The 27,800-nt window shown below is 45.4% G+C and overlaps 1 protein-coding gene across 1 annotated transcript; it reads right to left on the bottom strand.

The window, feature by feature from the left end:
- Positions 1-1,228: 1,228 nt before the first annotated feature.
- FAM186B (family with sequence similarity 186 member B) lies at positions 1,229-18,529 on the bottom strand. The gene is made up of 8 exons (XM_024575815.2): positions 18,434-18,529; positions 16,957-17,182; positions 11,061-11,243; positions 7,312-8,983; positions 6,620-6,812; positions 4,958-5,136; positions 4,061-4,258; positions 1,229-1,391 (listed from the first exon to the last, which is right to left on the bottom strand). Exons 1-8 carry the CDS (start codon positions 18,527-18,529, stop codon positions 1,229-1,231), a joined length of 2,910 nt encoding a protein of 969 aa, XP_024431583.2.
- Between the last annotated feature and the right edge of the window lie 9,271 nt (positions 18,530-27,800).

The following is a 27,800-nucleotide window of genomic DNA, read 5'->3' as shown; positions in this document are numbered from 1 at the left end:
CCTGCATGATGATGGCTGAAAAATCCCAGTCAACTACACGTTAAAAACACTGACTCATAGCTGGTTAATTTCCAAAGCAAAGTAATTTTAAAAAGACCATTTCAAATTATTTAAAGCAATACATTGAGTATGAAGGTATTTTAATGTTGAATGCAATTGGTGTGAGGCCTCCAACAAAGAATAAGCCTGGGACCTGAAAGGCTAGAAAGGGCCCTTTGCTGCCACAGCTGTCCTGTGAGACCTGCCTCAGGACGCCTCTCCCCTTCCTCCCCCCACCAGGCTTTCCTTGCAATATGTTAAGCTGTGGCTCAGAAATCACATCCTACTCCGACATCATCCAAGAGCCAGCTGTTCACATCCCACATCCTTTTCCTCCTTCCAGACGCTCAGCCTTAAGCTGGAAGCAAAGATGGGCACCATTCCTAAGAAACAATCACGGGATTGCGGGTCCTCTAAGGACGGGATCATTTCCCAGTTAATGTCCTATTAGTCTGGTCCCGCTGGGTCTGGCTGGGTGAGTGAAGAAGGGGAGGGTGAGGCCCAGGGAGAGATCAGATGGAGGCTGTGTGCTAGGAACAGGGAGGGCAGGACAGCGCGCTTCAGTTGGATGAACCAAGGGAAGTAGTGTTTTAACTGAACCGACTGACAGGTGCCCGAGATGGCCTCCTTAGCCCACACCATCTGGATTTGGAACCTCCATATCTGCATTCCTGCCACTTCTGCCGTCACTCCTAGGGGACTGACTCACTTGCCTTTGCCTCCCACACAGTGACAATTGGCTCTAACTTACACGTGGTATTTCCTTTTGTTTTTATCCTCTGTGCGTTCATGCTAATGATCAGTATTTCAGTTACTTATGTGCCCACCTTTGATTAATTCAGGTGTTCCTGACCCTACTGTGTGGCAGGCAGTACTCATGGCTGTCTCAGCTTCTTGGCTCCCAAAGGACAGAGACAGCACTTGGGGAGTCTTCTCTGATTGGTGTTGAGGTCAGTGGTCATGGACCTGGTTCCAAAATTCAGCTGGGAGGCTGTGGGTTTCAGCAGTGAGACAGAAAAATTAAAAAATAAACATATCTCTAATTAATTAAAAATATACAGTTTGGGGAGTGGAGGAAAGTAGAGTTCCTCAAAGTTCTAGGACTACTTAGCAACACCCCTGGGGTTTGTTGAAAAACACCAGCTGGGAACCTGAATCTGGAACAAGCTCCTATGTCATTTTTGCCACCTTAAAGTTTGAGAATCACTGGCTCAGGGATGGAGTGGCGACTGTGGTTCTTGATCCTCCTGGGTTTTAGGGTTCCAGGGGGCAGCTCGCTTGACTTTCTGTGAACGAGTTCGGCTGACTCACTTGAGGGATCCTGGCATTCCTTTCTTTGAGTTGCGGAGACACTGAAAGAGTTAATGTGGTTACAGGTGGGGGAGCAGCAGAGACTACGCCCCCCTGGATGTGAGTGCCCCCACCCAACCCACCCAAGAGCTTCCCAGGTCTTCTCTGGGAGACTGGTCCAGGGCTGGGCCCAGACTTGGCCTGAACATGGAACTGCTTAGCACATATCTCTGCCATGTCCCGGGGGCTCTGCTTCTGTTCTTGTGAGTCTCCTTTTCTCACATCACAGAATACTTCCCACTTCCTTCCTCTCACTGTTCCCTGCTTCTTCCTACCCATCTCCATTGGCATCTAGTCTCCTTCACAGAAACCAAGTTACAGGCCCTCTCCTTTGCAGCATGCCGCACACCTGTGTGAGTTTGCACTGGCTGCGTCTCAGGGCATACCTGCGAACCGCTGAGAACTTTGGCTGTGCAGAAATAGGCCCTGAGCAAGAGAGGGCAGTTGGAGTGAAGGTTAAGATCCTTCTCCAACTGCAGACAGCGTTTGGTGCGTGCAGACACGTAGCTATCTCACCTGTCAGATGGAGAGCCCAGGGAAGACACTTGTGAGGCAAAGCAGAAAAAGACCTTGAAGGAGGAGATCCGCTGGTTTTTGAAGGACATGGTCCTCCCAGTGTCCCAAACCACAGAGGAAAGATGAATAGCCCTTCCCCACAAGCTGAGAGAGCACCTCAGCCAGCCTGAGACGAGAAGGGCTGTCAGTGCCAGGCAGATCAGGAAAACGGGCAGTCAGTGTGAGGTCGGTGGTCCTAGGTATGAAACCAGGTGGGGCTGTGAACGGGACAGCACGGCCAGGGGCGCTGGTGAGGTCAGCGGGATCATAAAGAGGTGAGTGACCTGGGACCGTGCTGCAGGTGGACTTGAGGATTCATGGTGGGCCAGGGGCAGGCGGCCGGAGAGAAGCTGCACTTTTGGGAGTGGAAGCAGAGTGCGTCTTCAGAGTACTCACAAAGAAAGCATGTCCACCCCTACCCACTGGAGACAGCACTAGCCTGGGCGGCGGCAGAGACCTTTTGTTAAAGAGCAGCAGGTCCTCATGCCACAATAACAGGATCCCAAGACAACCCAGGGGGCCCCCACACTGAAATGTTAAGGACCAGCCTGCCAACCGGGATATGGAAAAAGAAGACAGAAGAAGCAGGGCTTTGCCTCTACACCTGGCAGTGAGATAAAGTGAGTAAACTTACACAGAATTGGAAAGGGGGAAAGAAAATTGTATTCACCTGAATTCCCCTGGAAGGGGGAAGCTGTCTTTGCTGGGAACAATATTTTGATAAGTGCTTAAGCCTGAAGCTGAGATCCCAGGGGAGGCCTGGGTGTGGGTGGAACAGCTCTGCATGCGACAGGAAGGAGTTTTTGAATTCTGCATGTTATACCAAAGAGAGGGGGAGAAAAGAGGCTGCCGCTTGGTGCTGTTCACTGTGAATCCCTTTCTGCATTACCCCCTTACATTTCCCAAAAGTTACTAACATCACAAAGTGCTCAGGGCCAAATGCAGTATGTACCCTTGGCATTTATGTGTACATATTTGCATGTGTGGGAAGAACAAAGGGATTGGGAAACTCCAATTCAAACAGATGCCAGGAAGAGCCCCGACACGGACAGGGATCTGGAGGGAGAAGAGAAGGAACTCAGGAGAGATACCACCATGGGGCACTTTGACCAAGCTTCACCAAATCTCAGCAGGTTGGGGCCCCATTTGACTCCTGGGTCACTTCATTCTGCCACAGTGGTGTTTTCGTTGTTCTCAATTAATTGTGTATGCTGTATCCAAATCAATCCTCAACAACAGTAATACACATGCACGTGCCCCTTGGGAACTCTCCAGAAACTATCCATGTACTAGGCAGGCTATAATGCTAATGTGCAGCTGGGACTCTCAGGCCCACTTCAGAGTGGAAGCCTAGCCAAAGACCAGCCTTCTCGGATGCTGCCATGCTGCCCTGGGTACCGAAGTCCCGGTCTGAAGGGTGGCCGCAGCACCGGCATCTCACAGCTCTTGGTTCTGGTTAGGTCTAGACTGGCAGGCGTCAGTACCCTCTCCCTGTAAAAATCTCTCATTGGGGCGGGGCCAGGGCCACAGGAGGCAGCTGGGATTGGTCATCTATAAAGACCAATCTAGAAAGGCTGCTCAAAAGAGCCTTAAGTCTTCAGTAGTGACAGCTTCAAGCCAGGAGAGGCAGAGGAGAGTAGAACCTTCCTAACCAGAAAAGCTGATAGTTGGTCCACTGAGGCCTCCTTCCCTCCCCTTAGCTGCCCTTCCCAGGGACAGTTCTTGAAGGCCTGAAGGAAATGACAATGCCAAAGGCAGGCCCAAGCCCATGTCTCAGGTTTATCATGCAATTCTTGGTCACCCTACACTTCGCTCTCTGAAAACAACCTCCAGACCTAGGGCGGGATACAACTCCTGAGCAATTCATTGGCAGCCCAGGGAACAAGGAGAAGGAAAGACTTCTGTAGTGATCTTCTGAGATACCATGGAAAGTCCTTTGAGAAAACTAGACTGGAATTGGCGTGGGGACCCAAGCTGATGGCTGATGAGACATAATAAATGAGGTCATTATTAGTGTTTGGAAAGAGACCTCTTGGGTCCCTGGACAGAGACAGTGTGTGCTCTGGCCCCCACCCGTGGTGGGCAGGTCTCCCTGAATCCGGATTAACCGCCCAGCCGTGCACCTTTCCGGGCCTCGAGGGACATCAAGCTCTTGTAGTAGGAGGAATGCACATCCAATGCCAGCAGCCGGGGAATGTCTGGGCACCCCCCTAGCTGGTCCCAAGACAGGCTGGTGGGGGTCTTCTTTTCTATTGGGTGACTGGAGGAGGCCACGTCAGTCTTCCAAACAGCCTCCATCAGGTTCCTCCGTTGGCTGGGGGTGGAAAGGTAGGGATAGAAAGTGTGAAAAAGAGACAGAGTTAGACATGCAGAGAAAAAGAGATTGAGAAGCGAAAAACTCTCCAGGGCCACGAGGTTCAAGACACAGTTTTCTTTCCTTCTCAATAGTTGTCACTGCCCTCCTTGTCACCTCTCTCCCTGTTAACCCTAAGTCTCACTTCTCGGGGGCTCCTTTGGTTGAGGAACCTCCCCCAGGCACATGTCTTGGGGCTGAAGCCCTGAACCCGCCACGCAAGGGTGAATGTGGCTGTGGGTCCTTTGGGCTGCCCAGAGGCTCCCAGTGCCTCTTTCTGAGCCCAGGGCCACATAACAGGAAGGATTAAGTGTACTTATATGGACGAACCAATGGTAGGTGCTAGACCAATGTTCAGGGTAGAAATGGTTGTAAGTTCTCAACTGTGGGTGCTCAGAATCCTTCCATTGCACAGTTTGAAACACACTTGGTTAGGCTGGCCCCCTAAAGCCCACACTCCCTTGCACACCCCACCCCCCCATCTGAGCCAATGGCCAGAGCTGAGCAGGGCAGCTGAGAAGACAGGTGCCTTGCAACTCATGGGGTGAGCCTTGCCTGTCTGTGCCCTTCGGGAGCTGCCAGCCTCCCAAATGTGGCCACCCCTGCCCCCTGCCTCTCCATCCATTCATGTGACTGTACCCTTGGCTTCCCTGCACCTACCGGGCCATCCGCAGGGGCACATATTTCCGGTTCTTGGATGGAAGATGCTCTGGGGGCTGCTTGCTGAAGGGGCTGCTGGAGTGGACACGCTGGAGTAAGGATGGGGGCGGCTTGCTTTTCCTTGACTTTGGGGAGGTGAGCACAGGGGTGTGTAGGTGAATGTTCCACTCCAGCTGGAGCTAGAGGAACCAGCAGAGAGGCATCAGGGAGACAGGAAGTTATCCCCTGTCTAGTGCAGGAGGGGGCATTGCCTAACTCAGGTTGAGCAGAGAGGGTAAGACCCAGGAAATTCCTCCAGTTAGAAGCCCCTGGGACCCCAGGGTATCAAATTTGCTAGATATTCCTTGAGTTCTTTGCTAGATCAGTTCCTGTTATCCCCTCTGCTATGGCGAATCTGGACAATGGATAAAACAGCAAGGAAAAAAAACAAAGGAAGCCAGAGCAGCTGGAATTCCTGAGGCACTTGCAGCATTCGTGACCTGGGGCCCTGTTGTGCCTGGATTGCTTTGGGTGTCTTTCATCAGCCCCCACCCAAGTACTGGGCAAGGACCTGGGGGAACCCTCATAGCCACCCAGAGAAGTCATATGGTCCATTTCCGTCTCAACCTTAAAACCAGTTGAGCAAGACATTTTCAGGAGATGATCAGGACTCGAATAAGGTGCTAGGCAACTGAGTAGGGAGATACCTTCATTGCCAAGGCTCTTCCAACTGCCTGCTGCTGGCACTGACACAGGGTCCCTTAGCACACTGCTTCCCCCACACCTCGGCCACTGCTGCTCAGGACTCTGGGGGCCCAAGCCTTGGGGAGATCCCAGCAGGTTTTGAGTCACTGCTGTGCGATTCTCCAGTCCCTCCAAGCTGTGGGCTAACCCCCTGGGGACCATATCAGCACTCACTGCTTCTCTACCCCAGTAACGACGGCGGGAGGAGAAGAAGAAACTGAAGCCAGCCCTCAAAGAGTAAAAATAGGGGAAACCCAATGGACTGGGCCTCAGGATGACTTTGGACTCTCAGCAACACCAAAACCTAGATGAGCAGTGTCTTCAAAATTGTGAGGGAAAATGAATTCTAACCTCTACTTCACATTTCCATGCAAACCGTCTTATCAATTAAGAGTGAGAGTAGATACTATGTAAAGGTGTTTTCAGACAACCAGGGTCTCAGTGCTTTTATCTGCCCGGCACCCTTTGTCAGGAAGTGACTGGAGGAGGTGCTCCATGAAAACAAGGGAGACCTGGCATCTAGAAAGCAGGAGAGCTACCCCCAAGAGAAGCAAAGCAAGTCCCTAGCATGAGGGTGAAGAAGACAGCTGTGACCAGGCCTGGAAAACTAACAGGAGCAGGGCAGAGACCCACCGGGGAGGGAGAGCCTCACTGCAAAGCTGAGACTGCAGGTCCAGCTAACTCCCCCTCCAGAGGAGTCTTTCTTCTGAAGCTCTTTTTGAAAGTCCCTCTCTTTTGTTCTCCCCATGTATGGAGATTGAAAAGCTGCCCTTCCTTCCTTACACTTAGGCACCTCCTGCCTTCACCTTTTCCTAGTCAGAGGCCTTAAGCTGTTCTCTTTACCATCTCCCCGCATGCCCCCAGTCACACCCCACACTCCTGGCCCCCTCCCTACTGGCTGTGCTGACCCCGGAGAAGGTCACCAGGCAGGAGGCCCACCTTGGGGAACATGGTTGCCATACTGCTCAGGCACACTTGGCGCTTCTCTTCCAGGTCCTTCTGCTTGTCCGTCCAGGCCTGCAGGCGAAGATCCTGCAGGTGGTCAATGTTCTTCAGGGAGCTGTAGAGACTCTGGGCCTTGTAGGTAGCCCCAGTTTCTCGCATGGCTTGTATGTGGTTCATCACTTCTTGTCTGGAGAGAAAGGGAAGTCATTTGGTGGGTGAACAGACCTTCTTTTCCCTCTAAGTCTGTTAACCAGAGATGACTCTGCATTTGTAATTCCTGGGAACAAGAAGAGAAGTGGAGGTTGGTGAGAGCTTGGGAAGACAGGGAGCAGAGAAGTGGGAGGCAGTGTCAGGTGAGGAGCCTTGGAGCTGGGCTGGAAATAGAAAGAAAGTAAGGCAAATGAGGGAGCATATTAGGTGGGTTATGGATGGGGGCGTAGGAAGACAGGAAGAAATAAGGAAACAAGCCTAGAGGAAAAAACCCAGTACAGGGAGAACAATGTGTAAGTACCCTACCTCCCACTCCTTTGGGGTTGCCCAAGGCCTCAGGAGCACCTTTTTCAGGCCTGGGGTGATTCTCCCCAACCCCTTTGCTCCATGATCCTCCTTTCCCCTTGGGTTTTGGCTGTGCCCACACACCTCAGTGGGTGTGGATGGGTACCGAATGGGTGCCAGGAAGGACCTACCGGAGGCTCTGGAAGCGCCTGTAGAGGATATACTTATGGCACAGGCTCTGCAGCCTGAGCACAGTCAGCTCCATGGCGCTGGTGGTGAGCTCCTGTGCTTTGCTGCGCAGGTGGTGGGGCAGTCCCTGCTCAGTGTCCTCGCTCAGGAGCTGCAGATTCTTCCTCTGGGCCTCCATGTCCAGGTGGTATACCTCCCTCTTCAGAGTCACTGAGGTTATATGCAAAGGGGGCTGGGTCACCTTTCGGATAGATGCCCCTGCCATAGGAACAGAAACTGATTTCTTGGGCTTTGTGGGAACCTGGTGGGTCTGTGGTTTCTGGGTAAACTCGGTTGAACTCATGGTCCTCTGATTTCCTAGGGTGGTCTTCTGGGTATTAGGGGACCTGGGCAAGTGTGGCCTTCTGCTTTGGCAAGCCGATTGGGTCCGGCTTGGGGCAGGTGACTGTGATGCCTTTTCTAAATCTCTCCATCGACTGGTGGTCATGAAAATCATCCTCTCCTCGTCTTCCTTTGGCTGCTTCAGCTCCCTCCATGGGCCCCCCTCCTCCTCTTCCGACTGGACCAATCTCTGCTGCTCCTCCTTTGCCACCTTCTCCATCTCCCACTGCCTCAGCTTCTCATGGTGCTCCTGCTCCAGCAGGGCCCACTCCTTCTGCCGCTGCAGCCACAGCTCCTCCTCCTCCAGCCATTGCTGCCTCCGCCTCTCCCAGCTGAGTTCCTCTTCCCAGGACTCCACCCCCCTATCCAAGGCCACAGTCCTGGAGCTGTCTGAAGACAGCTGGTCCCTACAGTGAGACTTAATGTAGAGTCCTTTCTCCTGGGCTGCTTCCTGGAAGAAGTCCTCCTGGTCTTTGATTCTGTGGCCTGGGCTCTCTGCCACTGGTGTTTCCCATTTCTGAGAAAACCTGTGATCCACCGAGGATGGCAACGCAAGCTGAAGACTTTCAGTGTCCCGGCTGCTGTATACATCTGCGATCCTCAAATTCATGGTCATGGTGGAAAGTGGCTGACACATTGAAGACCTAGCACCACTGTCCCCAGCTGCTGCCATGGGACCTGGGGAAAATGGTGAAAACAACTGCTCCTCCTTCCTGGGTTCCTGTTGGGTTTCCTCCATGACTGATTCTTTCTTTGGAATAGTCTCTTTCTCAGGGGGGCCCGGGGAGTCAGTGAAGATCTTGACTGGGTCTTCTGCTTGACCTCTAGCAGTCTGAGCCTTTTTCAGCTGGAACTCTAGGGCATGCTTTATCAGGAGAAGATCATGGTACTTTCCCCCTAAAACTTCGAACTGCCTTATTAGGGCATCCCTCTTACTCTTGAGGACTTGGAGGGACTGCTGAAAGTATAGCCTCTGGCTACTGAGTTCCTTGGTCATCTCTTTTTTCAATTGCTTGTATTTGGTCTCCAGGCTCCTGTTCTCATCGTGCTGGAGGATCAAGGCCTTGTTGAGGTTCTCCACCACAGCAGACATGTACCTGATGGCCTTGACCTCCCCCTGGTTGAACATGGTGGAGTCCAGGAGTTCCTGCAGCATGGACCTCACCTCAGAAACCTTCGTGCAGGCAGTATTCGTATCCTGGAGCATCTGCTCTGGGCTCAGTGGCTGAGGGTAGGATGTAAATTTTTGCAGACTTTGTTCCTGCCAGCCTTGCCAGAAGGTGTGTTTGGACACTAGAAGAAGCAAAGAGAACAAAGGCAACAACCTCCCATGGGTCCCAAGGATTATAACTGCTTTTCCAGATGCTGCTTGGCCAAATTTCCATCCAACTCCCCCTAGAGCTTGGCAAGAAAGGAGCCGGGGCTACATGTGAGACCAGGTGAGAAGTTGTCAGAAGAGATCTCTGCCCCGCTCAGAGCTTGCCCAGGACTTACCTGCAGGGCCCAGAGGAGCCTGGAACTATTCAATCCAGTTAACTCAATTCAGAGTACTCCTGATCCTCCATATTTCCCTGGAGTAAAGTTATTTTCTAATCATGCTACTTCCCAGCCTCAATACCTGTGTTTCCCAACCATTCCGAACTCTGGAAGCCTACCTGGCATTTAGACACCAGATCACCTGGGACACCTTATTTCCCTTTCTTGTTATCACTGGACTGTGTTTATAGAGAATTTATCATATGGTCCTATGCCTGTTCGTGTGTTTTGGGTTTTTTTTTTAATGACTAATGTCTTTTTCCATTTGAAGGGTTACAAACTCCTTTGATACTTTGATGAAAGCGGAGGACCTTCTCTCCCCCCAAAATATATGTAAACAAAGGCTGTGCACTCTGTGTTTAAACCTGTTCCTAGACACAGCCCCTCAGGGCTGGGGCACAGTCCGAGTTGTGTCCCCTTGGATCTGCTGCGTGTAGGGCTGCCGGGTGTGTGATTATCTGGGAGCGTCCATTCATTTGCTCATTCAGGGAACATCACTGGAAAAAAAGGTTGGCTAACTCTGGATGGGGGCTAAAGGAAATATGGAAATTAAATGACACTGAAGTCAAGCTAGCATAAAGCTAATATTGTCAGAGAGGCCAAATGGCCTAGTGGTTCAGGGTTTGGATTGTGGAATCAGATAACTTGAGCTTGAATCCCATCCGTACCACCTGCTTTGGGCAAGTTTCTTAACTTCTCAGGGCCTCCATTTCTGAAAAATGGGGATGATCATAACATCTAACTCATAGTACTTAATTTAAATCATCTTTAGTGGCAAGCATAGAACAAAGTACCTCATAAGTACTCAATAACTAGTTCCTAAAAAGAAGTGAATAAGACCCGACCTTTACCCTCTAGTTTATAATCCAGCAAGGAAATAAGTATATAAATAACTATATTTAGAGAAATAATGTGGAGAGGATTGTAGAAGAGATTGTCTCTGTCTCCTCCACCTTTCCCTCCCTCACTCCTCTGACTGTGGACCTTGCGTGGCAACAAGGACCCTGGCCCCGAGCCAGCGGTGAGACGCTCCGTCGTCTATTGTGTATTAAGCCCCGAGCATGTTCCTGAGTACAGTGCCAGATGTCTGTACCAAGTGGAACCCACAAGTGGGCAGTGTCCTCCTCATTTTGTGTATGAGGAAGATGAGGTTCAGAAAAATGAAGTAACTAGCTCAGTCACACATCCAAAAATTAGCAGATGGGATTCACACTCAGCTCTGTCTGACTGAAGCCCATGCTTTTGAGTAAGATTAAGAAGCCAGAAAACCTAAGTGTAGGGCCTGGTTTTGCCACAGGCTTTCTTTGTGGTCCTTCCTCTTCTTTGAGCGTCAGTGTTCTCACCTACAAAGTGTAGGAGTAGGATAGTCTCAGGTGCCTTCTAGCACTGGCAGGAGTGAAATTTTAAGGTTGAACCTTGTGGGCGGACCACTTCTGGAGCAGCCACAATTGAGAAGGTTTGGGAACCTTTGGCCTTGTTTCACCAGACTTCTGGCCCTGCGGCTGGGTTCGGAGTAAGGAAAGGATGTACCTCAGGCTCTAGCAGCAAACCCCACCCTTTCTGGCTTTGTTCCCCAGAGTCGCGTGAGGCCACAGCTCCAGGGAGCACCCATAGGAACCTGTCTCCACATCCCCCTTCCTCCAGCCCTGAGGGACCGCTCAGAACTCCTTGGTGCTCAGCTCAGGTTCAATGCCTCAACCACTGCCCATCCATCTCAGATAAAGCTTCTGTTTTATCTGAGTCAGAAAGACCCCCACAGACCCTGGTAGTGACTTCTCCCCTGAGATGGCATCTGCTCCACCCAGCGCCACTCCCAGGTACTCCTGGAACCTACTTTGTACCCTTTTCTTTTGTCCTTCAATGAGAGTGGAGCAAAGGGAAATGAGAGACTCGATGCCTCCTCTGGTGGTGATGAGAGAGAGAGGTAACACCTTCTCCATCACCTCGATCCATTCATCCAGGCTTTCCTCCTCCTCCTCACTCTTCCTGTTCCTGATCTCATAGGTCAGGCTGTCACCTAGAGAGGGAGTGAGAGGGTACAGCTCTAATTCTGTCTTCTAGGGAGCCCCAAGCAGCCCTGTTGCACAGCGGGGACAATAGCAGGTTTTGAGGTCAAATTGATTTCACCTCTTAGTAGCTGTGTGTTGTTGGGGAAGTCCCTTATTCCCCTGAGCTTCAGTATCCTTGCCCGTGAACGGATTAGGTGGAGATTAAATGAGATAATACATGTAAAATGGTCAACATGAGGCCTGCCATGTAGTAAATGTGTAATAGACATTACACAGTATTGTTGTACTATAAGGCCAAGGAGGTGTCTGCCTTGTTATTGCTCTATCCCCATATTGCCTAGTCCAATATCTGGACAATCAAATGAATTAACTGAACTCAACAGCCCAGCTTAGTTCTTGGGGACAGCTGAAGAACCACTGAACTGAGAGCTCCTTGGGGGCAGGGCAGTGTGAGGGGGTGGGGCACATCCCTGTGCCACCTTCCTCCAGTACTGCAGCATCCACCACACTTCACAGCAGACTCTCGTGATGGGATAACTCTGATAATGGGAGTAGCATCTGGCTCCAGGGCTGCATGCAGCTGGTCCACACCCAAATGGCTATACTAGTTTCTTACTGTGACATCAGTGCTGTTTGACCCAGCATCCATGCAGTAAAAATCCTTTAGTACTATGAATAAACCCTTGCATTCCTGTATAAAATAACTAGTGTGTGCCACCAAAAAACTGTTAGAACTAATAAACAAATCCAGTAAAGTTGCAGAATACAAAATCAACATGCAAAGATCATTTGTATTTCTATACACGACAATGAATTACCTGTAAAAGAAATTTTAGAAACTACAATTTACAATGGCGTCAAAACAGTAAGTACTTAGGAATAAATTTAACCAGGGAGGTGAAAGATCTCTACACTGAAGACTATAAGACATTAGTGGAAGAAATTGAAGAAGACACATATAAATGGAAAGATACCCCATGTTCACAGATTAGAAAAATTAATATTGTTAAAATGCCCATACTACCCAAACCCATCTACAGATTCAATGCAACATGAATGGCACTTTCTGCAGAAACAAAAAAAAAAATTCTAAAATTTATATAGAACTATAAAAGCCCCCAAAGCTGAATCATCACACTACCTGATTTCAAACTATATTACAAAGCTACAGTAATCGAAACAGCACAATGCTGGCATAAAACACAGACACATTGAGCAATGGAGTAGAATCAAGAGTCCAGAAATAATCCCATGTGTATAGAGTTAATTAATATTTGACAAGGGAGCCAAGAATACACACAGTCTCTTCAATAAGTGGTATTGGTAAACCTAGACATGCACATGCAAAAGAATGAAATTAGACCCCTTTTTTAAAGTATATTTTATTGATTATGCTATTATAGTTGTCCCAATTTTTCCCCTTTGCCCCCCTCTTCCCAGCACCCCCTTTCCATCAGCAATCCCCTCATAGTGCATGTCCATGGGTCATGCATGTAAGTTCTTTGGCTTCTCCATTTCCTACTGGAGAAGGAAATATATACTGTTCTTAACATCCCCCTGTCTATTATGTACCTACCATTTATGCTTCTTAATCCCTGTACGTTTCCCCCCATTCTCCTCCTTCCCTCTCCCCGCTAATAACCCTCCATATGATGTCCGTATCTATGATTCTGTTCCTGTTCTAGTTGTTTTCTTAGTTTTTGTTTTTTAGATTCAGTTGTCGATAGTTGTGAATTTATCATCATTTTAATGTTCATAGTTTTGATCTTCTTTTTCTTCAGTAGGTCCTTTTAACATTTTATGTAATAAGGGCTTGGTGATGATGAACTCCTTTAGTTTTACTCTGTCTGGGAAGCACTTTATCTGTCCTTCAATAATGATAGCTTTGCTGGATAGAGTAATCTAGGTTGTAGGTCCTTGCTTTTCATCACTTTGAATACTTCTTTCCAGTCCCTTTTTGCCTGCAAAGTTTCTTTTGAGAAATCAGCTGATAGTCTTATGGGAACTCCTTTGTAGGTTACTCTCTAATTTTCTCTTGTTGCTTTTAAGATTTTCTCTTTATCTTTAACCTTTGGCATTTTAATTATGATGTGTCTTGGTGTGGTCCTCTTTGGGTCCAGCTTATTTGGGACTCTGTGCTTCTTGGACTTGTTTGTCTATTTCCTTTGCCAAATTAGGGAAACTTTGTTTCATTATTTTTTCAAATCAGTTTTCAATTTCTTGCTCTTCCTCTTCTCCTTTTGGCATCCCTATGATTTGGATGTTGGCTCATTTGGAGATGCCCCAGAGTCGTCTTATTCTCTCCTCATTTTTGTTGAATAATTGTTTCTTCATTCTGTTCTGGTTGACCGTTTATTTCTTCCTTGTGTTCCAGTTTGTTGAGTTGAACCCTGGCTTCTTTCCATTCACTGTTGTTTCCCTGTGTAGTTTTCTTTATTTCACTTAGTGCAGCCTTCATTCCTTCCCTTATGCTTTTGCCATACTCAATGATCCCTCAGTGTTTTAAACTCTGCATCTGATAGGTTGGCTATCTCTGTTTCGCCTAGTTCTTTTACTGGGGTTTTGTTCTGTTCTTTCATTTGAGCTATATTTCTGTCTCCTGATTTTGGCAGCCTCCCTGTGTTTGTTTCTGTGTATTAGGTAGAGCTGCTTTGACTCCGTGTCTTAGTGTACCTGTTCCATTGTATGGCATGGAGCCTTAGGTAATTGCCAGGGTGGGGCAGCCAGCTTCAGTGCTTTGTGGCTTTGTATGTTGGGGAGGGGTCAGAAAGGGAGCAATGTCGCTGCTGATTACTAGAGGCTTGCTTGGCACTTGTCCTGCTTCCAGTCACTTATGTGACTGGTGCCCCTTTATCAGTTGACCCGGTGGTGATTCCCAGAGTGGGTGGGTTTGCCTACATTCTAGGACCCTGCAGGTCCTTTCAATGGACTCTCCTGAGAGACCTGCAGTTTCTTCTGCTGCCCCAAGCCCCACTGGTTTTTACAGCCAGGATTTGTGATACTTTATTTTCCCGGTGCTAGAACTCTGGGCTGTGCAGTCTGGCCTGGGGCTTGCTCCCCCAGTATCCCTAAGGTGGGACCACCCATTCCACCAGCTGTTGCCACCGCTACCTGGTCACCGCCACTTTGCCACTACCATACCACATCCTCTCTGCTCCATCTCACGGTCTCTGTCACTCCTACCTGTCTGGATGAACATGTCTTCTTTAAATCCTTGGTTGTCGGACTTCCATACAGTTTGATTTTCTGGCATTTCTGGGTGTTTTTTGTTTTGAGGTTAATTGTAATCCTTCTTATGGTTGTGCAAGGAGGGGAAGCATGCCTGCCTACACCTCCATCTTGACCAGAAGTCCTAGATTCCTCTTATACGAGTCACAAATATTAACTTCAAATGGTTTAAAGGCTGAACTCTAAGATCTGAAACCATAAAACTCTTAGAAGAAAACATAAGGGAACAGCTTCTTGATATTGGTCTTGACAATGATTTTTATTTTTTTGGATATGACATCAAAAGCAAAGAACAAAAAAAAAATAAATAAGTGGTATTACATTAAACTAAAAAGTTTCTGCAGTAAAAGAAATGATCAACAAAATGAAAAGGCAATCTACAGAATGGGAAAAATGTTTGCAAACCCTATGTCTGATAAAGGGTTAATATCTAAAATATATAAGGAACTCATACAACTTGATAACCAAAAAATCCAGTTTAAAAATGAATAGACATTTTTCTAAAGAAGACATACAAATGGCCAAAAGTACATGAAAATATGGTCAACATCACTAATCATCAGGGAAATGCAAATCAAAACCACCGTGAAATATTACCTCTTACCTGTTAGAATGGCTATTATGAAAAAAAAAAGAAGGAATAAGTATGGGTGAGATGTGGAGAAAAGGGAACCCTTGTGCATCGCTGGTGAGAATGTACATTGGTACAACCATTTTGGAAAATAGTATAGAGGTTCCTCAAAAAATTAAAAATAGAACTACTGTATGATCCAGCAATCCCACATCTGGGTATATATCCCAAAAAATAAAATCACTATCTCCAAGACATATCTGTATATCCAGGTTCATTGAATTGTTATTTATAAGAGCCAAGACATGGAAATAACCTAAGTGTCAGTCAGTCAATGAATGAATGAATAAAATGTGGTATAATGGAATATTACTCAACCATAAAAAAGAACAAAATCTGACCATTTGCAACAACATGGGTGGACCCAGAGGATGTTATGCTAAGTGAAATAAGTCAGACAAAGACAAATACCAGATGATTTCACTTACATGTGGAGTCTAAGAAACAAAATAAACAAAACCGAAACAAATTCATAGATACAGAGTGTAAACTCATGGTTGCCAGATATTAGGAGGGTTGGAGGACTGGGCGGAAAAGTTGAAGGGATTAAGAAGTACAAAGTTGAAGTTACAAAACAGTCACAGGGATATAAAGTACAGCACAGGGAATATAGTCAATATACTGTAGTGACTAAGTATGGCGTCAGGTGGGCACTAGACTGATCGAGGGAATCATTTCGTAAACTATGTAAATGTCTAACTCTAACCACTATGCTATGCACCTGAAACTAACATAATATTGAGTGTCAACTGTAATTGAAAAATTAGAAAAACATTTTAAATGTGGTATATGCAATGATATGTTATTCAGTTATAAAAAGAAAGAAATCCTGTCATTTGCCATAACATGGATGGACCTTGAGGACATTAGGCTAAGTGACGTAAGTCAGACAGCAAAAGACAATACTGTCTGACCTCACTTACATATAGAATCTATCAAGTTGAACTCACAGAAACGGTGAGCAGATTTGTGGTTTCCAGGGGCTGGGAAGTGGGGGTAAATGGGAAGATGTTAGTCCAAGGGCACAAACTTTCATTTATAAGATCAAGTCTGGGGACCTAATGTACAACATGCTGACTGTTGTTAACAATACTGTATTGTATACTTAAAATTTGCTAATAGAGTACATCTTAAATGTTCTCACCACATAAAAAAAGGGTAACTATGTAAGATGATGGATGTGTTAAGTAACTTTATTGTGATAATCATTTCAAAACACAGAGGTATACTATTGTACACTTTAAATTTACACAATGTTATTTGTCAGTTACATCTCAATAAAGGTGTAAAATTTAAAGTAAAATAGCCAGGCCCTGGCTAGTGTGGCTCAGTGGATTGAATGCCAGCCTGCAAACCAAAGGGTCGCTGGTTTGATTCCCAGTCAGGGTGCGTGCCTGGGTTGCCAGCCAGGTCCCCCTGGTGGGGGGGGCACGAGAGAGGCAACCACACACTGATGGGTCTCTCCCTCTCTTTCTCTCCCTCCCCTCCCCTCTCTAAAAATAAATAAATAAAATATTTTTTTAATGTCATCATGGGTAAAAAAATTAGAATAGCTAGGGTGGGTTTGAATTTTGTTTCCATCTTGTTAAAAAATGAGATATCATAACAGACCCATGAATTAGGCTTCATCACATATGGCCGCTAATATCTGACACGTTTGCCGCTCTGGGGAGTGAAGGCAACGTGCTGCGGCGTGAGCGGGAGAACGTTTCACTGGAGGGACACTGTGATCCATCTTTGCTCCCTCCGCACCTGCCACCCCACACCCCCTCCCAGAGAATGCTAACCAAGGGTGGCGGAGGGAAGAAACTGAATAAGCTGGAACGCACTGCCCACGGGGCTGCACCGGCCTGCAAACTCACCCCAGTCACCCAGCCAGTAGAGGATCTCATATAAGTGCTTCTCTTTAGTCTTAGCATCTTTGGAGAAGGAGGCAATTTTCTCCAACAAGATGAATCTGTTGTTGCCCTTTTGCTCCACCTGGTAAGATTTTGCTTTTTCTCTTAAATCGTACCCTAGTTCCTCCTGGAAGCGAGTGATGACACAATTGACATTGTGCAAGATGTCGGAGAGCTGGGACGAGATGTCCTGCACGGAAGACAGAAGACTGTGGCGTTTAGAGGTCTGAACTGCGGAGCCAGATACCGTGTTCTAGTAGTGTGACCTCAGACACGTCATTTAAACTCTGGGGGCCTCTGCTTTCTTGTTTATAAAGTAGGGATTAATAAAGTAACTATGTCATGGGGTTTTTGTAAATATTAAATGAACTAATACTTGTAAAGCACTTAGGACAGTGTCTGGCACATAAAATAAGTAGCTTTTATTACTGTCATTTTGATTATTAAGGTCAGGGCCCTTGTCAGATGGCTTGGTTTATTAGAGTGTTGTCCCCATACATAAGGTTGCAGATTCAATCCCCAGTCAGGGCACATACAAGAATCAACCAGTGAATATATAAATAAGTGGAACAACAAATCTCTCTCTCTCTCTCAAGTCAATCAATAAAATAAAATAAAATAAATCTAAAAAGAAAGAGAGTCCTGGCTGGTTTGGCCCAGTGGATTGAGCCCTGGCCTGTGAACCGGAAGGTTGCCAGTTCAATTCCCAGTCGGGGCACATGCAGGCCAGGTCCCCAGTGAGGGGGCCCACAGGAGGCAACCACACATTGATGTTTCTCTCCCTCTCTCTCTCCCTCCCTTCCCCTCTCTCTAAAAATAAATAAAATATTTAGAAAATAAAAAGAGAGAGAGGGGGAAATACCAAAGACCAGGTTAGGGAAAAAATACTAAAAATCCAGAGCTAACATTTCTCCAGAATTTCAGAACTTGCTGGGGATGTCTGGACATCTCACAAGGATCCAGAGGCAAAAGACTGGAAAAATTAGGCTCAAAGAAACTCTCAGGATCAGAGGCTTCCATAAAAAATGCACTACCAGAGGCTCTCAATCAGGATGATTCCAACCTTTGGCCATTTCACTGTGAGCTTCTAGGGCTCACCTTGGGGGATTCTGAGAGGTCGCCAAGAACCGACTCCAGTTACGAACTCTAGGCCCCTCCTCTTGTCTTGCTAGGACCCACCCCTCTGTCTCAGGGTCATCCTGGAGTTTCCAGGGGCTGTTCCCTTCCTGGGCCCAGCCCTGCATCAGAGGGGTGGCTTGACTCTAGCCCGCCCTGGAGAGACCAAGTCTAGGAGGTAGATATTTTGTACTGCAAACCTAGCTTGCCAAGGATCCCAGGACTCCTGAGGGCCCAGACCTGAATCTTGCCCAAATATGTGATCAGTCCCCAACTGCCACATCAGACCCCAGCAGAAAAGATACTCCCTCATCTCCAGGGTTACCTCCTGAGCCCGAGTTAGCTGGGCAGCCTCAATCCTCGAGATGATGGCTTTCACGGATGCAGGGGTCACCAATTGTGGGGGCTCATCCTCCTCCATTTTGGATCACGTTGTCAGTCACAAAGATGCCCTGGGCCTCTAGTATACAAGCCTGGACATGTGATGTTGGCTGCTTTGGAGTTAAGGGCTCCGGGGCAGCTCCTGAGAGCCCTATGCCTAGCCAGAGCACCTGGTAACTGCCAGACATCAGGTTCCAACTGACCTTTTCTCCAATGACATCATCAGTTTGATCGGAAGAATGTCTCCCTGTCGTCTGTCTGCTTGATTATCTGGCTGATACCTAATATATATTACCGTGACCTGCTTCTTTAAAAAAAAATCAATAAATGTTTTGCTCCTGAAATAAGTGTTAATGGCTAAAAATAGAAAAAAACAATTAGAAAAACTTCTTTTTCCCAAAGAGAACTTTAAAAAAATTACAGCTAATCAATAACTAATGGGAACATGTTTGCATTTGCACTGGGGACCAGGGCTTAATCAGCACTTTTACTTCTTGAAGGTGACCGTCACTGCAAGAGGCCTTTTTAAAACAAACGGCTAAAATGGACAATGGCGTATGTCCAGGACCCGGGACTGTGCCTGGCACATAGTAGGCACTTAATAAACACTTGTTGAGTGAATGAATATGTAAGTACAAATACGTATATATGCAAATTATTCTTCTGTGCTACTGAAAAGTATTCCCATTTAGCAGATAAGGAATTAAAGTAGGTTCAGTTCTTCAAAGTGCCATAGCCACTTAATAACTTGTCATCTGACACCCCCCTGTCTTCCACATACTATCATTCACTCACCTACTCAGTGCGATCTGTCTCTGAGGTGCTCAAACCCTGGTTTATGGACACCTGTCTATATATCTGGCACTAGATGGTCCTTTAACCCTTACAGCCCTTACAGAGAATGTCGTAGTTTACAAATAATTTATTCATCCTTACAACATGTGAGGCAGTTTCAGTCAGAGGAGTTAGGAGATTTATCTGAAGTTACAGAGCTGGGAGGTTCAGAGTCAGGACTTCAGCCTGGTTTCCTAGCTTCCCATCTAGGGTCCTGTCCCTTTTCCTCTTCTCCTCTTCCTTCCTTTCTTCTTTCTTTTAAACCTAACATACTGATATTAGATTACATATAAATGACCTAAACATCCAATTAAAAAATAAAGATTGCAAGATTTAATTAAAACCCAAGATTCAACTATGTGCTGTCTACAAGAAACACACATTAAATAAAAAGGCCCATATAGGTTAAAAGTAAAAGGATGGAAAGAGCTAACCATGCTAATACTGTCATAAAAAGAATGCTGGAGTAGCTATATTAGTATCAGATTTTGGAACAAGAAATACTAGCAAAGATCAAAAGGGAGGGACCTTCCATATCAATAAAGGTGTCAGTTAATAAAGAGGACATAATCTTATGTGTGAATGCACCTAGTAACAGCTTCAAAATACATGAAGCAAAAAATCTTACAGAAGTCAAAGGAGAAATGGATAAAACTACAATTGCAGTTACAGATATTAATACTTCTCTTAGAGGAATTGGGTAGAAATAGAAAAAGTGAATAAGGATATAGAGATTTTGAAAAACATTATCAACCAACATAATTCAACCGACATTCATGGAACACTTCACCCAACAATAGTAGGACATATATTATTTCCAAACACATACAAAACAGTAATCTGGGCCATAAAACAAGTATCAATATACTTAAGAAGATTAGAATCATACAAAGTATGTTCTTGGACCACAATGGAATTAAACTATAAATCAATCATTGAGAGATATCTAGAAAGTTCCAAAATATTTGTAAATTAAACATATGTTTATATAATCCATAAGTCAGAGAAGAAATAAGGAAGATTATGAAATAATCTGAACTGAGTGAAAATGAAATCAAAATTGGTGAGATGCTGCTGAAGCAGTGCTTAGAGAAACTAGAAAAGGAAGCACAGAGAAACTCAAAGTAAGCAGAAGGAAATAATAAGGCTAAGGATAGGAATCAATAAAATTGCAAACAACAAAAATTGAGAAAACTAAAAATTCAATGCAATCAAAAACTGTTCCTTTGGGAAAAATTAATGAAATTGATAAATTCTAGCCTGATTTTACCAGGGAAAAAAGAGAAACACAAAATACCAACACCAGTGATGAAAGAAGGGACATAAATACAGATTCTACAGTGGAAATAATAGGGAGTAGCATGGAAGAACTTGGTCAATAAAGTTGGTAAACTGGATGAAATGAACACATTCCTTGAAAGACACCACCTATCAAAACTCACTAAAGAAAAGAAAACCAGAAAAGAAATTGGATTTGTAATTAAAAGCCTTTCCCTCTAAGAAAACTCCAGCCACAGATGGCTTAATTGTGCCAAGCATTTAGGGAAACAGATAGCTCTATATACTGGAAATCCCTTCTAGAAAGCTGAATGGTAGTGAACACTTCTCAGATCATTTTATGAGGTTAGCATTACCTTGCTACTCAAAGGAGACAAAAATATTATAAGGAAAAAATCCAGTATCCCTCACAAACATAGATATAAAAGGAAGTGAAATGGAAGCCTCTGACTTGAGAAAAAATTATTTGCAAAACATGTTTGATAAAGGACTTGTATCCGGAATGTATACAGCACCATTACAACTCAATAACTAGAAAAAGAATAATCTGGTTTTTAAAATGGGTAGAAGATTTGAATAGACACATCACTGAAGGAGATACACAAATGGTAAATAAGCACATGAAAAGATACTCAATATCATTAGTTGTTAGGGAAATGCAAGTTAAAACCATGAAATGCCAAGTCTGACAAGAATGAGCCAGACAATAAAAAGTGTAACAATACCAAGTGTTGAGGAGGATGTTGGGAAAGTGAAACCCTCGTATATTACTGGTGAGAATGCACAATGGTACAGCCACTTTGGAAAACGGTTTGGCAGGTTTTTAAAAAGTTAAATACAGATCACTGAACAACCAGCAACGCCACTCCTGAGTCATGAAAACATATGTCCAAAGACATACACACAAACGTTTATAAGCAGCTCTATTTCCTATAGCACAAAACTGCAAACCTAAATGTCCGTAAAATGACAAACGGGTAAAACAAATTATAGTTTGTCCATGCAATGAAATACACACCTTCACATTAAAAAGGAGTGAACTAATACACGCAACAACGTGGACAATCTCAAAAGCATTATGCTAAGTGAAAGAAGCCAGACACACACTACTACAAATTCTATGACTCCACTTATCTGAAATTCTGGCAAGGCAAAACTATAGTGGCAGAGAGCAGGTCAGTAAATGCCAGGAGCCAGAGGAGGAAGAGACCACAGCAGAGCACAAAGGAAGCTTCCGAGTGAAGGAAATGTTTTATGTCATAGTTATGGCTGTGGCTGTGTAACTGGGCAGATGGGGGGGGTGGAGGGCCTGTTCATGTAGCGCCTTGGTACATGACCCAACAATCAGCATGGGAAGGAACAGATCTTTATTTATAATATTCCAACCTTGGGGTGGTTCAGAGCACTCCTAAGGTTGGAGCCCTCTTTTCCCATGAGACCCAGTACTTCCCTTGTTCCCCAAAAGGCTATAAGCCAAAACCAAGCCCAGGAGTTCCCCATTTCTTATATGAAGTCAGCTGCACAGTCTCCAGTCTCTCTGGAAGGTACCAAAGTTGCCATCCTCACGCAGCAGCTCTCTCCTTCAGGATATTGGGTGCGTTGCCATCAGCCTCCATGTAATAGTCCAGGAATACATGTGCCGTGGTGCACTGGATCACAGTCAAGTTCAGGAAGAATGTAAGTCTCAAGAGTCCCAATAAAGTCCAGGTTTGCACGACAGTAGGTACAGCTTGCAAGGAAGGCTTCGGAGTCAGCTAGAGGAGGCATGTTCAGAGCAGCAACGTGTCTCCATCCTAACTACACCAGGCCTCACGGCCGGGTCCTGACTACAAACACACAGAGCTTGCTTGCTTCTCCCTCCCACACAGCTGCTACATCGTTCCTCCCTCATGGCTCTTCTACTCCCTCCCAAGCTGCATGGTTGGGTCCCTCATGGCTGCCCACCTTTAGTTTAAATCCTGACCTGGAACTCCCTCCACCACCTCATCTCCAACTCCTCCCACAATGAGCTGCATTTTCCAGTTTTTGGTATAGTTTACATTCATGCAGCTGCCATCCCCATTCAGGGCAGGAGTGACTCAGTGATCCAGGGGGAACCACCTCTCCTGGCTTCCTCAGGAGTCAGGATAAGCCCTCTAAGTCACACCCACCTTGCCCCTAGGTAGCAGCACAGCTATTAAACTAGCTATTAAACTAGGTTGTCATTGTAATGTAAAGTGTCTTAATCCTGTCATCCGCTCTCCTCCATCCCCCAACCGAGATTTGTGGTGGTTTTCTATTTTCCCATGGGCGCCCCTTGCCCTGTACCCCATTACAGTTACATGACTATATACATTTGTGAAAATTGACTGTATTGTACACTTAAAACTGGTGAATTTCATTATATGTAAATAATACCTCAATAAAGCTGATTTTTTTAAAATGTGGTATTTTATAATGTCTAAGACTGTGGCAGTATTGTGGGCAGGTAGTACTGTAGTGCAAGGGGCTGAAGTTAGTCAGGAGGACACTGGAGGGTGTAGGGAAATAACCCTTCCTCTTTTCTCCGTGGCAAGTCTTCTTTACTTCACTCCCTTTCCCTTGGGGCTGGGATGCTCCTTCTTCCCAGCTCCTTTCCCATGCAGTTTAGTGGCCAACAGCAACACCTTCACCACAATGCAAGGGCCAGGAGAGGTCACTTGCCCAGGAGAGATGTTTGTAAACATGTTTTTTAAAGATTTTACTTCAGAGAGAGTGGAAGGAAGGGAGAAAGACTAGGAGAGAAACATCAACATGTGAGAGAAACCTGGGAACCTGGCCTGCAACCCAGGCATGTGCCCCAACCTGGAATCGAAGTGGCAACCTTTGGTTTGCAGGCCAGCACCCAGTCCACTGAGCCACACCAGCTGGGCTGTAAACATTTTTTTAAAAATGCAGCCAACTCCTTTTCCAAGAAAAGCCTTTGGTAGAATGGTTACTATCTAAAACAGGTAAAAGTGAGGCAGGAGACAGTGAGAAAGAAGGAAACTCCAGAGGAGCCCCAGGGCTAATATAAAGGACAATGATACTGGACAGAGGTCCTGTTCTAAGACCTGTTGTTCCTGCTTTCTGGAAAAGCACTGAATCATGGTGACTCATGAATGTACCTGCACAGAAGATGCTACATGACCCCTGATCCACTATAATAGCATTATAATAAATTAACATTGTGCGACCCCTTTCCCCAGTGGCCAATCAAGGAAAATCATGGGAGACACATGCGCAGTAGCTTTAAAGTAATACAACTACTTGTATGTACGCAATAAAAGCCCGCAACACTATCCAGAAAACATACGCCCTATAAGAACAGAATCCCTCCAGCCCCTGAGATCAATCTCTGCTCAGAGTTGGCCTGCTCCCATGTTCGTGGAATGTACTATCGCTTAAAAAATCTGCTTTCTCTCTTTCTGCTATAAACCAAACAGTTTGTCTGCGATCACCAAGAACCTGGTTACTGTGCCCACCTGTAACAAAAGCAATGTCTTATTAGAAGGCATTTATATAAGGTCAACTTCATGATATCTCTGTGTGATAAAATCATTCAATGTCAACAAGACATTTTTTTAAAAACTTTATACATCTATTTTTAGAGAGAGGGGAAGAGAAGAAGACAGGGAGAGAAACACCCATGTGTGAGATACTTCTTTGATCGGCTGCCTCTTGCACACCCCCAACTGGGGACTTGGCCCTCGACCCAGGCGCGTGCCCTGACTAGGAGTCAAACCGGTGACGTTTTAGTTCACAAGCCAGCACTCAGTCCACTGAGCCACACCAGCCGGGTATCAATAAGCATTTTTTTAAAAAACCCAAAATTTTGATATATAGGACATTTTTGTATATATTTTTAAACTATTTTTAAACTAGTTTTAAAAAGTTAAAATATATTTAAAGTTTCTGAGTAAAAATTGTATATTGAGCACATGTATCTAAATTTGATCCACTAAAAGAACACTAAAACTACAGCAAAGGGATTTTTAAAAAATTTTTATTTATTTTTAGAGAGGGGAAAGGAGAAAGAGAGGGAGAGAAACATCATTGTGTGGTTGCCTCTCATGCACCCCCTACTGGGGACCTGGCCCCCAACCCAGGCATGTGCCCTAACTGGGAGTCAAACCAGCAACCCTTTGGTTTGCAGCCCGTGCTCAACCCACTGAGCTACACCAGCCAGGAGGAAAGGGATTTTTAAGGTATAGATCCACAAGGATAGGGAAACAGGACAGGAGACAAAAACCAAATCCTTTAAGAAGCTGGAAAGCATGTGGGTGAGTGGTTACTGACTTAGACGAGAGAAGATGGATCTTAAGGCAGCAGTGGGGCAACCACATGGCAAAATGGAACTGGTTGTGCCAGATGGCTTACCACCCTGAGAGGGAAGTCCTAAAGATGCTGGCAACAGGGGTTCCCTGCAGTAAAGCTGTGACCAACAAGTCCCATCATGTACCTGAACCCACAGAGCACAAACACTTCAATCAGCTTTTAGGTAACCCATCCTTAAATGTGGACAGACAGCTGCCCTGGCTGGTAGAGCTCAGTGGATTGAGTGTGGGCCTGCAAACCAAAGGGTCACGGGTTCAATTCCCAGTCTAGGGCACATGCCTGGATTTTGGGCCAGGTCCCAGTTGGGGGTTGTGGGAGGCAACCACACATTGATGTTTCCCTCTTTCCTTTCCTTCCCCTCCCTCTAAAAATAAATATAGGGTTTTTTTTTAATGTGGACAGACAAACAAGGATTATAAGACCTCCAAGAAAAGAATCTAACACAAAAGAGACCAAAACAACAGAAAAAGAAATTTAGATGCCCTGGCTGGGGAGCTCAGTTGGTTAGAGTGTCAACCCAGTATGCCAAGGTTGCGGGTTTGATCCCTGGGCAGGGCACATACAAAAATCAACCAATGAATGCATAAACAAGTGGAACAACAAGTCGATCTCTCTCTCTAAAATCAATAAATTTTTAAAAATTTTAAAAATTTTAGAGAAAACAAAGAAGTAGAAAGAAGAAAACTTAAAACTGTAATAGCTTTAGAGATAACATAAGCTATTGCAACTCTGAAACCAAATGAGATGCTATAAAAATGAATATTCAGAGAATAAAAATAAGGTGAAAGTAGTAAAAATCTTTAACACATTGAAAAACTCAGAAGATTTCTCAGAAGAAGAATGGTGGAAGATAAAATTGAGGAACTATCCAAGAAAACAAAATAAAAAGATGGAAAGGAGGAGAAAAATAAGAAACTCGAAGGACCAGTCCAGCAGATCGATCATCTGAATTATAGGAGTTCCAAAAAGAAAGAACAGAGAAAATGGAAGAGAAGAAATCACCGACGGGACCATTCAAGATTATTTCCCAGAAGTGAGGGGCACTGAGTGTCCAGCACAGCTAATGGTCTCTCACCAAGACCTATGACTGCTGTTTCAGAGCACTGGAGACAAGAAGAGGTTCAGAGAGGGGGAAAAGTCACTTACAAAGGATAAGGATTAAAGTGCTTCTCAAGAGCAACGATGAAAGCCAGAAGGTAAAGTCCCAAGCCTTCGTAATTCCCAAGAAAGTCAATTCCCAGCTAAATGATCGATCCAGTGTCAGAGTAGAATAATAGCACTGTCAAATATGCAAAGTTTCCTAATAATATACCACCCCTGGTCTCGGGAAGCTTCTGGAAGACAGTCTCCTCCAAAAAGAGGGAATAAGTCACGAAAGAGAAAGACATGGAATATGGCAAAGAAAAGATCCAGCAAAGGAGAGAGGGAAAGAAAATGCCCAAGAGGATGAGAAGGACATGCCAGGCTGCCAGCTGGGCAGCCAGGACAGTGGGTAAACCCTCAGACTGGAGCGGCTCAGAAGCTCTGAGAGCTATGTCTTCAAGAAAGTGAACTTAACAGAATTATCTGCTGTATCTAAATATTCTGAGAAGAGACTCACACAACTGAGAGAAGATATTAAGGCAGATTTTGTGATAAATACACAGACAACTAAAGAAATGAAAAAAAACCCAAGATAATTATTCATCCTAGGAAAAATAAAAAATTAGTGCAGGAAAGGAAGAGTAATCTAAGCTTTCTACATGACTCAACTCTGAATGCCATGTGTAGTCACAATGGTGTGAGAAATTGAACTAGCAAAAATTACCAAATTTGGAAGCAGGGAGATGGGAATTAGATATAAGTGGTGGTGAAAGAGTAAGGGGGAAAAATCCTTAAATCTGCCCCTATTATTTGTGGGGGCTAAGGCAATACTACAATGGAGACTCACATACTAAATATTTTAATGCTATAAATTAAGGTAACAAGTTGTTGAATAATATACCTTTTAAACTCATTTACAAATATACCTTCATAAGGACCTGGAAGAGCAGGTTCTAAATTAGAATTTATGGACTCCTCGGAGTTCTACACTAGAAAATAGCAGCCCCCAGTCCCAGGCTCTTGCCTGACCCCCTTCTCTTCTGTTTTTCCCTCTGTTCTGCATCGAGAGAAGCTTCGACAAGGTCCTGTGGACACCACAGCTGTACTCACACCTCTTGCTGCAAAAAGCTGTTCTTGGCTACCCTTCGGGCCTAGGGATGCCCACACCATCAGCAAGGTGTCCATGGGGAGGGATCCAAGGAAGAAGCTGGTACAGGCCCATGAAGCAAACTGAGCAGGGAATTCCAAGGTCCTAGGTATCCAGAATATGGTATAAAAGGGAGAAAGTGGTCTCTGGATGGGCACACCACCCGCGACTCCTCTCTCTGTGGTACGGAAGCAGCTAGAAGAGGGTCAGAGGTATGAAGGTAACTGCCAAAAAGAAACAGCTTAAAATAGCTGAAAATGGAGAGAGGGCTCTTCTGTTAACAAATCTATTGCAATTGTTTTCGAGTCTCTGAAACAGGTGTCTATGTATTCTAAGAAAATACCTCATAGAGCACTGGCTTGCAAACTGAAAAGTTGCAGGTTTGGTTCCCAGTCAGGGCACATGCCTGGGTTGGGGGCCAGGTCCCCAGTTGGGAGCATGTGAGAGGCAACCACACACTGATGTTTCTCTCCCTCCCTTCCCTTCTCTCTAAAAGTAAATAAATAAAGTCTTTTTTTAAAAAAAAGAAAAAGAAATACCTCATAGAAAAAATAGAACCTTTAAAAATAAAATCTGATTGATAAAAGTTTATGGAACCTCTGAACCATTTCTGCTATGCCTAGAGGTCTCAATA

Source organism: Desmodus rotundus, chromosome 3 (genome assembly GCF_022682495.2).
Source record: "Desmodus rotundus isolate HL8 chromosome 3, HLdesRot8A.1, whole genome shotgun sequence".
Lineage (NCBI taxonomy): Eukaryota > Metazoa > Chordata > Mammalia > Chiroptera > Phyllostomidae > Desmodus > Desmodus rotundus.
Note: the sequence above shows the minus strand (reverse complement) of the source record. Positions and strands in the feature narration are given on the sequence as shown.

Bases quoted from the DNA above. Each gene is read 5' to 3' on its own strand.
- FAM186B (XM_024575815.2), bottom strand. From the start codon at position 18,529: ATGGAGGAGGATGAGCCCCCACAATTGGTGACCCCTGCATCCGTGAAA. The intron at 17,183-18,433 runs GTAACCCTGGAG...TCTTCCGTGCAG, and splicing joins AGCTAACTCGGGCTCAGGAG to GACATCTCGTCCCAGCTCTC. The intron at 8,984-11,060 runs GTAGGTTCCAGG...TGCTTCTTCTAG, and splicing joins ACAAAAGAAAAGGGTACAAA to TGTCCAAACACACCTTCTGG.